Source organism: Ahaetulla prasina, chromosome 1, assembly GCF_028640845.1.
Source record: "Ahaetulla prasina isolate Xishuangbanna chromosome 1, ASM2864084v1, whole genome shotgun sequence".
NCBI classification, from domain to species: domain Eukaryota; kingdom Metazoa; phylum Chordata; class Lepidosauria; order Squamata; family Colubridae; genus Ahaetulla; species Ahaetulla prasina.
The window spans coordinates 339,992,150-340,007,018 of NC_080539.1; the positions used below are offsets into that span (position 1 = coordinate 339,992,150).

Genomic DNA, 14,869 nt, shown 5'->3' on the forward strand with positions numbered 1-14,869 from the left:
AAGCTGGGACAAGAAACAGGAGTTCACCCCGTTACGTGGCATTAGGGATTCGAACCGCTGAACTGCCAACCTTTTGATCGACAAGCTCAGCATCTTAGCCACTGAGCCACCGCATCTACCCATATATAATGATAGAGGGTTCTTATTAGCATACTTCTCCTTCTTTATTTGTATTATGAACACAGACATAGTCATTAAGACTTGTCTGTTTTAGCAGCAAGCATCTATCCCATCTTATTCCTAGGAAGAAGTCAAAGATTGCTTAGATAACCATATTTTCCCTTATTTCCTCTGAGGGGACCATTTCTTTCTCTCTTTGGATCAGTGTAAACTTATATACTAGAAACATCCCACACTGTCCTTCTTTCCTCAGTAAGTGTCCAAGAAAAGTTGATTAAGTAATTATATTGGGGGGAGGGGAAATGTTATGGATTGTAATAAAAAGGCTAGGTCACAGAATCGTGATAATTTCAATATAGCCTGAACTACTTCTAAATATGGACTTTCTTTAGATAATCATTCTAGCTTTCCATTGCTAGAATTTAAAATTTACATCTGGTGCATTGTATGTAGAATAAGAAAGTAAGATTTGGCAAAAATAATTTTGCCACATTTAAAAATGTATACTATTCATTTTGCCGTGTATAGTTTTAATGTTGGAAGGAAAGGCAAGTGCCAGTGCTTATTTCTCAAATAAAGCAAGCTTACTTGCCTTCAGTAATCTAAAGTATTAAGATGTGAACTTTACTAGAGATGGTTGTTGCTGTTGGAATAATATAAAAAAATATAAAAACTTCCTATTTGCAGCAAATAATGAAGGACAGATGGATCAATGCAGGACATGAGGATGATGAACTTAAACCTTTTGTGGAACCAGAATTAGACATCACAGACCAGAAGAGAATAGGTAACCAATGAATTGAGACAGGAAGCATCAATAATTAATAAAATAAATAATGTACATTGTAATATGGGGTACTGCTTTGCTTAATGTGCAGATTTATACAGGACAAAGATATTTGCCATAATATGTCTGTAAATTGAGTTAAATGTTCTCTTATACATCTATAATTAATATAATATGCTAATCAGACTTGAAAATTCCTTTTTTAGATATTATGGTTGGAATGGGATATTCTCAAGAAGAAATTCAGGAATCTCTCAGTAAAATGAAATATGATGAAATCACTGCTACATACTTATTACTGGGGCGGAAATCATCAGAGGTAACTAAATTTTGCAAACTAACATTATAAGCTGAATATAATCACAAAGCATATTGTTTTATTAATATTTCATTAAAATTAATATTGTGTGTGTGGTCTATGTGTGTGTTCAGTATTTAGCAGCACAAGTTGATTCCCATATCAATTGTGCAGCAATTCTTTTTAAATAGACACATGAATTTAAAACTTGAAGCAGCTTGTTCTCATTGTAATAAACTACGATGTAAGATATCTCAATTGGCTTATATACCCTTGAATATAAAAACAAATAATAGTTTGCAGATACTTGCATAACAAGCATCTTAATACACTTGAAGTAGTAAATTTAGGAAAGACAGTTTGGTTTTATGGTTGAGGCATAAGGCTAGAAATCAGGAAATAATCCCTTATAGAACAGTGGTGCTTCCATTTAAGCAAGATTTTACATTTTCTCTCTATGCTTCTGTTATTTTACATGTATTTGTTTCCTTTTTATAAAATGGAAGAGAAAAGGAAATGACACACACAAACACACACACCCTAAACATTTTCAGTATTAATAAAGTATTAATTCAGTATTAATAAAATTAATAGCTCTAGAAAGAAATTACCAGACTTATTTACTGATAAATAAATATTTACTCTTACATTGAGTATCTGTGATCAGGGGAGATGCAGATGAAAGATATTAGGTGGCCATCTTCATCTTAGTGCTATTATAAGTATTATAAGCTCTGAATATTGATTGGCAGTTGCCAACTGATAACAATAGTAGCGTAAGCACTAGGGGATTTTATATTTCTCTTATAGTGGCCAAAATTTCTAAATGAAATTTGTCTTCCCCCCCTCATTCCTAATTGGAATTAGGGAAAGAGAAAATAACCACAGCAGCTGAAAAGGTTGAATCAAATTACTGATTATGCACCATCAAATCATTGCGGACTTTTAGCAACCACATAAATAGATTTTCTCCTTGAGGAACTGTCTCTAACCTGGTTTTTCACGTCTTTCAGTGATACACTGATCACTTTGGAACTAAATCCATCCAGCTTGCTGGTAGTCATCCTGGTTTTTTTCCCTTTTATCTTTTCTAATATTAGAGCCTTCTTCAGAGATTTGTATAATGCAGCTGAAGGTTTGTTCTCTGAGCTTGTGGGTTGGTTTCTGAAGGTTTCGTGAACCAGGCTAGGTAACCCCTAAACTCCGCTAAAGAGATTACCTAGCCAGGTAACAAAACCTTCAGAAGCCAACCCATAAACTCGGAGAATGAACCTTCACCTTCATCCTGCACCCAACCTACAGATATTCACCATTTGTATAATGTATCCAAAGTAGGATAATTTGAGCCTGGTCATTTGTGGCTAAAGTGAGAACACTGGGTTGATTTATTCAATGAGTCTCTGATTCTCAGGAGTCTTCTCCAACATTATCAATATTCTTCCCATCCTGCTTCTTCAAAGTCCAACTTTCATTTCTCTAGAATGTCACCGGGAATCTCATGATTCTGATCTTAAAATGCTGGATGGCTTTGGAAAAAACTGATAATTCTGGACTTTGTCAGTCTGAATTAATTTTAGCTGGATGAATTATGGTAGAATATCTGAAGGCTGCTTGCAGCCTCCCACCACACTGCAGTTGTATAATCAGAATCCAAAATGGCCTGTTTGCAGCTTTTTTTTTTCAGATTTAAGATAGGAAGTGGAGCAGGAAACTCTGGCAGACAAAACACTCATATCCCCATTTTTGATCTTCCCAACCACACCCAACCAGTAGCTAGGAATAGAATCACAAATAGTAATTTTAGTCTGATTGTTTTTTTCAGGAGTATTAAGATTGAGAAAATTCTTACAATATGAACATTTTCTACCCCATCTTGAATTATTTTAACTATGTTTGGTGGAATAAGCTGTAATGATTAGCTTCATACATCACACTAATCCAATCCCCCTTCCTCCCCGTGTTATAATTTAGCATGATGTGTAAAGTCAGCCACAACGAACCAGACTTAGTTTTCTTTATATTCTTATTGAATGCTGATCCACATTGCTAATGATCTAACTTTTGTCCTCCCTATTTATATTTAGTTGGATGCTAGTGACTCAAGCTCTAGCAGCAACCTTTCTCTTGCTAAAGTCAGGCCAAGTAGTGATCTCAACAATAGCACTGGACAGTCTCCACATCACAAAGTTCAAAGAAGTATATCTTCCAGCCAGAAGCAGCGAAGGTACAGCGACCACGGTGAGTGACTTTTCATTGTCTCAGAACTTTTCTGCTCTAAAAAACCAACACGTAGGTGTAGAGGTTGAGTCTCTGCCTCCACAGAAAAAGAAAAGACTGTGCCAACAATGAAGTATTTAGTATATGGCTAATCAGAAAGTTTTGAATTTAATGTTGGAGGCCAATTATGTACCACAGCTTCTCTGGTTGCAGATTTAACTATTATTCAAGACAATGGGCTATAAATGTTGATGCCAAATAAATTCTAAAAACTAATAAAGGGATGTTTGATGAATTTCCATTCAGTATGAAATACCTATTGGGACACATTGCTATATATTTACACCCAAATACCTTTTCATTATAGAATAGGAGTTGATTAGATATGGTCTATTGGCTTATCTCTTGCTATTTCCATTATCCCCAGCACAATTTTAAAACTGTATTTTTATACTATATAATTTTACTTAATAAGAAAAAAAAATCAAGTAACATTCTTACCTAATGGATACGTTTAATGAGCACATTTTTTTCAAGATTTCTTCCCACAAAACACCTTTGCTTCTAGTTCTGTTGTCTGATGGTATATGTGTATGCATGCACATTTGTGTTTTTGTTTTCATGAAGAACTTCATGTTTACTCCTACTCGCGTTTCCTTTTCTTCTGTGGGGAATCTGTCATTTATTTCACAAAGTTTCTAATTATATATGGCGTAGTGCAGTGGCTCATTGGTTAAAATGCTGCATTTGTCAGCTGGAAAGCCAGCAACCAAGTTTCGATACCCGAGTGCCTCACACCAGCAACAACTAGCGGAATAAAATCCACCAAAAATTTTTTACCTAATTATTTTGTTGTTGTTAGTTGCAAAGTCGTGTCCAACCCATCGTGACCCCATGGACAACATTCCTCCAGGCCTTCCTGTTCTCTACCATCCTCTGGAGTCCATTTAAACTCATGCCTACTGCTTCAGTGACTCCATGCAGCCACCTCGTTCTCTGTCGTCCCCTTCTTTTGCCCTCAATCTTTCCCAGCATTAGGCTTTTCTCCAGTGAGTCCTTCTTTCTCATTAGGTGGCCAAAGTATTTCAGTTTCATCTTCAGGATCTGACCTTCTAAAGAGCAGTCAGGGTTGATCTCCTCTAGAACTGACTTTTTTGTTCGCCTTGCAGTCCAATTCAATTCAATTCAATCAAATTTGCTCTGTATGATGTAATAAAAGCAGTTACTTCATTTTGAAGACAAGGGTATGTTGAAGTTTTTAAACTAAGAAAAGAGTACATGTATTTGGATTAGATAGGAAAGCATATTTTCTTTTGTTGCAAAAATTGTGTGTGTCTTTGAACATGGGGATGATATATATGCAGATTAAGTTATAATAACCGCCATTACCAACTGCATAAATGCAAAATTATGTTTAACTGTATAACATTTTAGCTTTGCTCCATCTGAGAATGAGATGAGTGGTACCTAAATAAATAAATAAATCCTCATTGTTTTAAAAGAGAATAGCTGCAGATTCTGTGACAAATTAATTTGCACCAAAAAGAAAAATCTGTAATAGTCATCCTGGATACAAAGTGGAAAATAGGTTGCATTATTTTTTGTGTGATGTAATAGTTAGGATGTTGTACTGGCATTGGAAGACCCAGGCTCTAATCTACTCTTAGCCATAGAAGTGCTGTAGGACAGTCATTTTCCCAGCCTACTACAAAGGACTGTTGTGGAGAAAGGGAAAAACTCTATATGCTACTTTGAGCTTTTGAACAAAAGGAATGGTACAAATTTCACAAATACATAAATTATTAAATTCTTTCTGAAGCTCTTGCTAACCGCTGCAAAAGATAAACATAGCTTACTACTTCTTTTCTTCCAATAGAGCTAATGCAATCAGGTATCTAAGAGTGTTTGAAAATTAACAAAAAAAACCAAAACCCTTTGTCCATATTTAATATGTGATTGCATATTAATAGGCATATAATAAAAAATCAGTGGTTTCAAAACTTGAATAATATAATTTTTAAGATCAAGTGGTGCCAGGAACACTACTCCAATGCTGGCACCAGTAGACGTCACCAACAAGAGTGACAGTGCTGTTTTTGTTCAGCACCTAGGCTTGAATCTTGGATGGAAAGGGCCCAGCAAGTGCATTTCATCCAGGAATCTAGAACCTGTAGTGCAACAACCTTACTAAACAGGAAAAGTTGGAGAATGGCTGATAGTTGTATAAAACAGAGGAGTCAAATGATATCATCTTAAGATGGGGGAGGACATAATAATACCACTTCCAAAGCAAGAGATAATACACACCCGCCACCCATTTTCAAGCTTGTTCTTAATTGAACTATTTTCAATCTTACAAGAATTAGCACATGACTTTAATGTTTTACACTTGGGTGTAAATGCTGCAGTAGTAGAAAACAAAAGAATTGCCCTAGAGCAGTGGTCACTAACCAGTGGTCCATGAGAAAATTTTGATGGTCTGGGGAGAAATCTTCATATTTTTGCCAGTCACCCTGGTGGAGGAGCTGCGGCACAAGCAGGCCAAAGCAGCGATTGTGATGGCTGGAAGCTGCGGGAGCAAAGCACTACTTGCACTTGCGCAGCATCAGCATTCTGCCTCGGTATATTTGCCCAGACAGTGGCGCAAAGCAACCCTTGTCTCCTGCCACTTGGGACTCGGAGTGGTAAATGGTGACTAGTCCAGGGAGCAGCCAGATTTTGCTCTCTATTGCAGATGCTAGATTGGTCCCCTGCAAGCTCCTGTCTCACGAGGAGCGCTTGCTGAAGCAGCGTGAGAAACTTCAGCCCGGGTCTTGGAGAGATGAGAGTTTGCAGGGGGCTGATCTGGTGTCTGCAATGGAGAGCAAAATCTGGCTGCTCCCCTGATCAGAAGCCGTTTACAGCTCCCAGTCCCAATAGCAGGAGATGAGGGCTGCTTTGCTCCACCGGCTGGGCAAATATACCAAGGCGGAATTCTGATGCCGCACAAAATGAAATAGAGAAAAAGAGACAGAATGAGAGAGAGAGAGGGAATGAGAAAGAGAATCAGAGAGTGAGAGAGAGAGAGAATCAGAGAGAATCAGAATGAGAGAATGAGAGACAAAGAGAATAAGAGAGAATGAGAGAGAGCACCGCCTTCGTGGAAGAAGTGCAGGGGTGGGGCCAAAGGGGGATGTCTTGCATTATCGACCCCCCCCACCTCAATTTTGCGACGTTGGCACAGCAGGCAGCGGTCCTTCCTGACGCGCCTTGTTTCTCCAGAGCACTCCGCCACCCCCTCCCGCTTCTGCCCACCTCCTCCTTCTCCCGGAGTCTCTGGGCTGCTTACTCAGCCAGAGGAAAAACTCAAAGGGTGCTCCGCCGCCCGGCTTGCCTGCCTCCCCAAGGATGTCACCGGGGGGGGGCAATCTCTCCCCAAGGATGTCGCCGGGGGGGGGGCAGTCCGCCTGGCTCTGAAAGCGATGCACAGAGAGACAGAATAAAATAGAATCAGAGAGAGAGAAAATCAGAATGAGGGAGAGAGTGGGGGGGGAGAGAGAGCAAGAGAGAATGAGAGAGAAAGAGTGGGGGAGAAGGAGTGGGGGGGAGAGAGAGTGGGGAAAGAGAAAAGAGTGGGGAGAGAAGAGTGGATGAGAGAGAATGAGAGAAAGTGGGGGAGAGGAGTGGGGGAGAGAAAGAATGAGAGAGAAGAGTGGGGAGAAAGAGGGAGAGAGAGAGAAAGAGAGAGAGAGAGAGAGATGAGAGAAAGAGAAAATGAGGGGGGGAGAAAGAGGGAGAGAGAGAAAGAGAGAGGAGAGAATGAGTGGGAGAGAGAAAGAGAGAGGATGGAGAGAGAATGAGAGAGAAAGAGTGGGGGAGAGAGGGGAGGGGGGAGAAAGAGAGAAGAGGGACAGTGCCCGAAGGACCCCATCCCGTCACTGGGAATCCAGGCGCTTCAGCAAGTGGCGCTCTGGATTCGTATTAGTGGTCCGCGGGATTTAAAATTATGAACTTCGTGGTCCCTGAGGTCCAAAAGTTGGGGACCCCTGCCCTAGAGAGTGGGCAAGTTAAGAAAAGTAGATGTATTGTTGGTAATGTCTTCACTTAATATTTCTTAGAATATAGGTGCTTATTTCTTAGGTATTACATTTTCACGGATACTTTGCAATCATAATATATATATAACTTGTAATATATATATAACTTGTTGCTGGCAATCCTTATGATTTATATTGATATATTATCATCAATTGTGTTGTAAATGTTGTACCTTGATGAACGTATCTTTTCTTTTATGTACACTGAGAGCATATGCACCAAGACAAATTCCTTGTGTGTCCAATCACACTTGGCCAATAAAATTCTATTCTATTCTATTCTATTCTATAACAATTCTATGTTGTTGCTTTTTTCAGCCGGTCCATCTATTCCTCCAGTAGTAGCATACCCTAAAAGGAGCCAGACGAGTACTACTGACAATGATCTCAAAGAAGAAGGAATTCCATCAAGGAAGTCCAGCAGCAGTGCAGCTGGAGGAAAAGGAATTGCTCCTGCTAGCCCTATGCTTGGGAATGCAAGCAATCCAAATAAAGCTGATATACCTGAGCGTAAAAGAAGTTCTGTTACACCCAATGTAAGTTGTGGATTTTCTTTAAATTATAAATCTATCTTATTCTTCAACCAACCTTATGTATTAGGGGTAAATTTTGGGCAAAACACATTAATTTTTTTATCAGTAAGAAACATGGTATCTCAGGCTTATTCTGTGCTGTATCTAATTCTGAACTGTCTCACCATAGATTCTGAATGTGGGTATGATTGTGAGAATCTATTGATTAGGTTTTTTTCCTCCTGAGTCAACTTGGAGCTTAGGGTGAACCAAGTGATTGTTACGGTAATGACACAATGTTTTTAATTATTTTTGGACTGGCTATTAATGTGGAATTCTGTAAGGGAAATGGACATTGACCCATTTCAGATACATGATATAGTTTTCCAAAAATACAGTTGGAGAATTACTACCTTGTTTGTTGAAACTTTGATTGTGGAAATTGAAAATGCTTCTAGTAATTAAATTTGTTGCTTTAGAGTCAGGTAAGCTTTCAGATTTAACAGGTGAAAGAGGTGAATGAAATAGAAATGGGGAAAAATGCACAGCTTAGTATCATCGGGAGATCTGATCTATGCCAGTGAGGACATCCTAGTCATGTTCTCACAAAATCATCAGCACCTTCTCTGGGTTGATCTGTTTTCCAGTTCTGGCTTTCTCAAACATAATCAGTCTGACCATCAGCAAATTTCCAGTCTTGAGTTACAATATATTTAGTTCCATAAACTTAAACTCATTTAAAGTAATACTGAAAACTAGTTTGGTGTAGTGGTTAAGGTTTCAGGCTAGGGACACTGTCAGTTCTAGCCCTGTCTTAGGCACAAAACCTAAGGATGCAGTGACAAACCAGTTCTGAAAAATCCTGCCAAGAAGGCTGAAGGGAGCTATCCAGGCATTCCTTGAGAATCAGACATAATTGAACAGAAAAGAATATACATACATACATAGATACATCTTAAGCTTCATTCTTGGGGAGTTGCATACCATTTTGTCTGAAGAAACCAAGTCAAAATAAGAATTGAATAGCTGTGCCTTTTCTTTGTATTTACTTATTATTTTACCATTTTCAGTGAGTAGCTGTACACATTTTGTTTTTTTTTAATTTAGCACATAGTTGAACAATGTTTTCATTAAGATCCACTGTTTTGAATTACAAGATTCAGGTGTTATTCAGCTTGAATATCCCTTAAAATCAAGGACAACAGAATTAGCATGGTCATTTTTCCCTGGTATTCCTGCTTCTCCTATAACTCAACAAAAAAAATGGCCCATCTGTTAATACCCAGGCAGGGATAGATGATCTTCTTGTAGTTTCCTCCACCTTCCGAAAGAAAAAGTTGTCAGCAAAATTAGTCAAAAATTCTTGAAAGGTCATGCTTGCAGATTTTATTTTCCAATCAATGTTAGAATAATTTTCTATGAAGATTCTCAGTCATCCAGGTCATGGTTGTCCCAAAGGTGCTTTTTCAAGATGTAACTGGACTTTCTGGTTTTTCTTTGAAGACGTTTCGCTTCTCATCCAAGAAGCTTCTTCAGCTTCTAATTATCCTAATTTTCCTTAATTATTCAGTTAGAATAATTAAGAACACAAAACATCCTTAACATATACATCTTCCACATTTAAATTCTCTCCCTGGTTAACAAGCAGTAATCAATAATATTGCTTTTATTCATTCTTCCACTTATTTTAATTCAGATACTTTCCACAGTATCATTTGATTGTTTGGCTTTTTGAGCAAGAGTGGATGACAGAATGGTTAGAATGCAGTATTGCAGGCTTCCTCACTGCCCAGAGTTCAATTCGGACCGGCTCAGGAATGACTCAGCCTTCCATTCCATTGCAGGGTCGAGTCGACGATTTTAGTAGGTATCTGCACGATAAAATCGCTCAGCTCCAAGACGGTTTGGACCAAAATTGGGTAGATCCAGGTGAGTCGTCAGAGCCTCGTCTTGTTGAGACTGTTTGGGATGAGTTTGATCCTGTGACTCCTGAGGAGGTGGACAGGTTGCTGGTAGGCTTAATGCCACTACATGTTTATTGGACCCGTGTCCCTCCTGGTTGGTGCTGGCCACACAGGAGGTGACACGGGGCTGGCTCCAGGGAATTATTAATGCTTCTTTGTTGGAGGGGGTTGTCCCTCCTGCCTTGAAAGAGATGGTGGTGAGACCCCTCCTCAAGAAGCCTTCCCTGGACCCGGCCATTTTAGGTAATTACCGTCCTGTCTCCAACCTTCGCTTTGTGGCAAAGGTTGTAGAGAGTGTGGTGGCATGTCAGCTACCCCAGTTCCTGGATGAAACGGTCTATCTAGACCCATTCCAGTCCGGCTTCCGGCCTGGATACAGCACAGAGACAGCTTTGGTCGCGTTGGTTGATGATCTCTGGAGGGCTCGGGATAGGGGTTATTCCTCTGCCCTAGTCCTATTAGACCTCTCAGCGGCTTTTGATACCATCGACCATGGTATCCTGCTGCGCCGGTTGGAGAGTTTGGGAGTGGGAGGCACCGTTTATCGGTGGTTCTCCTCCTACCTCTCTGACCGGTCGGAGACGGTGCTGGCAGGGGGGCAGAGGTCGACCATGAGGCGCCTCATGTATGGGGTGCCACAGGGGTCGATTCTCTCGCCCCTCCTGTTCAACATCTATATGAAGCCGCTGGGTGAGATCATCAGTGGCTTGGGGTGAGTTATCACCTGTACGCTGATGACACGCAGCTGTACTTTTCCACCCCAGGCCACCCCAACGAAGCTGTCGAAGTGCTGTCCCAGTGTCTGGAAGCCGTGCGGGTCTGGATGGGGAGAAACAGGCTCAAGATCAACCCCTCCAAGACGGAGTGGCTGTGGATGCCGGCATCCCGGTACAGTCAGCTGCAACCACGGCTGACTGTCGGGGGCGAGTCATTGGCCCCAATGGAGAGGGTGCGCAACTTAGGGGTTCTCCTGGATGGACAGTTGTCTTTTGAAGAACACTTGACGACTGTCTCCAGGAGAGCTTTTTATCAGGTTCACTTGATCCGCCAGTTGCGCCCCTTTCTTGAACGGGATTCCTTATGCACAGTCACTCATGCTCTTGTTACCTCTCGCCTGGACTACTGCAATGCTCTCTACATGGGGCTCCCCTTGAAGAGCACCCAGAGACTTCAGCTAGTCCAGAATGCAGCTGCGTGGGTAATAGAGGGAGCTGGTCAGAGCTCCCATATAACACCATTCCTGCACAGACTGCACTGGCTGCCTGTGGTCTTCCGGGTGCACTTCAAGGTGTTGGTTACCACCTTTAAAGCGCTCCATGGCTTAGGACCGGGTTACTTACGGGACCACCTACTGCCACCGTTTGCCTCCCACCGACCCGTGCGCTTTCACAGAGAGGGACTCCTTAGGGTGCCGTCAGCCAAGCAATGTCAGCTGGTGGCCCCCAGGGGAAGGGCCTTCTCTGTGGGGGCTCCTACCCTATGGAACGAGCTTCCCCCTGGACTTCTCCAACTTCCGGACCTTCGGACCTTTCGCCACGAGCTTAAGACCTATTTATTTATGCGCGCGGGACTGGCATAGAATTTTAGTTGTTTTTAGAGTTTTAAATTTTTAAATTAGGTTTTGGGATTTTGAAAGTATTTTTAGATTGGGCTAATTTAAAGAAGTTTTTTAATTAATATTTTATTCTACTGTATGTAATTGATGGTTGTTTTTATTTTGCCTGTTCACCGCCCTGAGTCCTTCGGGAGAAGGGCGGTATAAAAATTAAAATATTATTATTATTATTATCCTTCCAAAGTTGGTAAAACGAGGACCGAGATTTGGGGGGGGGGAATATGCTGACTCTGTAAACTGCTTAGAGAGTAAAGCACTCTGAAGCACTATGAAGTGGTATATAAGTCTAAGTGCTATTGCTGTTTTTAACATATCGAGCAAGTCCTCGTCCCATCACTTTTGTTCTTTTTTAACACATTATGTTCTTCAGTTGCTATCTTCCAATCATGAATGCCATGCCCTCAGGTCTCCATTATAGCTATTATCATATTTGCTTTTCTTTACTAAGAGTTCAGGCTCATTTAGTGTGCATTTAGATTATTTCATCTTGACTTTACTTGGGATGATTCTTCAAAATGCTTGGATCTAAGCTGCTGAAAAATACAGAATAGTATTATCATTTTTCCTTAATAATGAAACAAACAACAAACAAAATGTTATTTATAACATTCACTATTATAAAATGGTAATTAAGACCCATCTTTTTAACCTGTACTTTTAAAATGCCTTTGTTTTCTGCTGCTATCATGATTGTTTTGTTGTTGTCAGCATGGCATTTTTCTCATTATCTATTTTAGTAACTTTTATATGAAAGCTGTATAAAAATACTAATAATAAATGAAATCCATTAAATTAGTAAGCTTCTATCACAGGGCCATATGGAATAGTTGTCTGTTACAACTCCCTTATTCTTCCAAAAACATCTCTCTCCCTCTTTGTCCAGTTATAAATTGCCTTGAAATTTTTCATTTGAATCACCAACATCGTTCAAATAAATACATAATGCAAGATACTGAGTATTGTGTCAATGTTTTGCATTGCTTAGGTTATCCAAGCCTGCTAGGCAATCATACAATTATGGAGTTGGAAGAGGATCATGTAGTCCAAATTCTTGAAAAACCTCCAGAGTTGGAGAAGAAGTCCATAGATTGGTTCATACGATAGATCTTACTGTCATGAAGTTTTTCCTTATTTAAACAATCTGTTCTAAAATTTGATTTATTCTATTTACATAGCTACCCATCTGTCAGGTGCAAACAAGCAGATCCATAATTGAAGAGTTTAGTTAGCTGTTTTATTGCTAAAGCCTCTCACCTGGGTGACACTAGATAACATTCAAGAGCTTTTTTTTGGGGGGGGGTGGCAGTTCTGACTTTCATCCTTTGGTGCCCACATAGGGATTCCGACACTTCCCATTTGACCCACTTCCCTTGGGTGGGCTAATCTCTCTTCTATAGTATCTCATAAAAAAAGACTATAGATAGATACTTTCAATATGCTATGTTGTACATCTAATTTCCCTTGTCTTAACAATGATATTCAAAAGAAACCTTCCCACATCTAAATGGAAATTATAGTTTCTGTAATCTGTTAAAAATCCTATAGTAGATAGGATTATATAGTAGATAGGATTGGTAGACTTTAGGAGAAACCCTTCCATACTTCCACCTCTCACAATATTTGACAACACAGTATCAACAGTAGAAACCTTCAAATTTCTAGGTTCTATCATATCGCAAGATCTCAAATGGACAGCTATTATCAAAAACATCATTAAAAAAGGACAACAAAGAATGTTCTTTCTGCGCCAACTCAGTAAGCTCAAACTGCCCAAGGAGCTGCTGATCCAATTCTACAGAGGAATTATTGAGTCTGTCATTTGCACCTCTATAACTGTCTGGTTCGGTTCTGCAACCCAACAAGAAAAACACAGACTTCAGAGGATAATTAGAACTGCAGAAAAAACAATTGCTACCAACCTGCCTTCCATTGAGGACCTGTATACTGCACGAATCAAGAAGAGGGACGTGAAAATATTTACAGATCCCTCACATCCTGGACATAAACTGTTTCAACCCCTACCCTCAAAACGACGCTATAGAGCACTGCATACCAGAACAACTAGACACAAGAACAGTTTTTTCCCGAAGGCCATCACTCTGCTAAACAAATAATTCCATCAACACTGTCAGACTATTTACTGAATCTGCACTACTATTAATCGTTTCATAGTTCCCATCACCAATCTCTTTCCACTTATGACTGTATGACTATAACTTGTTGCTGGCAATCCTTATGATTTATATTGATATATTGATCATCAATTGTGTTGTAAATGTTGTACCTTGATGAACGTATCTTTTCTTTTATGTACACTGAGAGCATATGCACCAAGACAAATTCCTTGTGTGTCCAATCATACTTGGCCAATAAAATTCTATTCTATTCTATTCTATTCTATCTAGACATTAATTAGTGTATAGCTTAAGCAAATTCTTAGTGAAAACAATCATTGCAAAGCCATTGCATTTGTGACTTCATAAATTTCTCGAAATTTAAACAGTTAAAGGGAATCATAATGGAATGGCTTATGACATTTCTGGCCCACATTCTTAATTAATTGCATTACTCAGAGGGAGAAAAATCAAAACTTTCCAGCTATTATTGTTTCCTCTTAAGTCACAATGGGTGCATGTTGATTCCTGATAAATAAGCCCAATAAGCATTGTTTATTTGCTGCATATCTCTTTTTAAACAGTAATATCTGATAATTCCAAGTTCGTTGATGGAAAACTGTTCATGACTTGAACACATTGTTTCTTTGGAAAGTAAGAGGCAAAATAATTGTTTAATTTTTGTTTTTGTACTGTTATCCCTAAACAAAATATTTTAAATGGGCTTGTGGTTATTTTTTCTTTCTGTATATTTGCATCCATATTTCATCATGTATTGTCCAGTATTTTTGCCTAAATCCTTTCTGTTCTTACTTTCTTTTCTATTTAACTAGACTTTCTTTGCAGATGTTACAAGTAGACATTATATTTGTATTTTAATCTAAGTTACATTTTATACTAAGATTCTGCAATGATCCCTTCCTTAGACAATCAATACAAATATGTTTTTTCTTTATCTAGAGCAACACTACACCTGGAGCTATGACACGGCGAAACACTTACGTTTGTAGTGAACGAACTGCTGCAGACAGACACTCTGTAATTCAAAATGGCAAGGAAAGCAGGTAAGAGTTTCTGCAAGAAGGCTTAGGTTACTATTTCAGGATTATTGGAAGCATATCGGTACGGGCGTGCTTTTTAGTGAAGAAGATAAGCATGAAAAAAGC

General features: G+C 39.4%; 1 protein-coding gene across 7 annotated transcripts in view; it reads left to right on the plus strand.

The window, feature by feature from the left end:
• The window catches only part of MARK3 (microtubule affinity regulating kinase 3), a 75,291-nt gene that overhangs the window by 45,606 nt on the left and 14,816 nt on the right, over window positions 1–14,869 (plus strand). For all 7 annotated transcript variants that reach the window (XM_058162774.1, XM_058162776.1, XM_058162775.1 and 4 more), the window contains 5 exons: window positions 808–907; window positions 1,114–1,226; window positions 3,290–3,443; window positions 7,817–8,034; window positions 14,664–14,767. In XM_058162774.1, coding sequence (XP_058018757.1) covers window positions 808–907; window positions 1,114–1,226; window positions 3,290–3,443; window positions 7,817–8,034; window positions 14,664–14,767 — 689 coding nt within the window. The remainder of the gene's footprint in view (window positions 1–807; window positions 908–1,113; window positions 1,227–3,289; window positions 3,444–7,816; window positions 8,035–14,663; window positions 14,768–14,869) is intronic.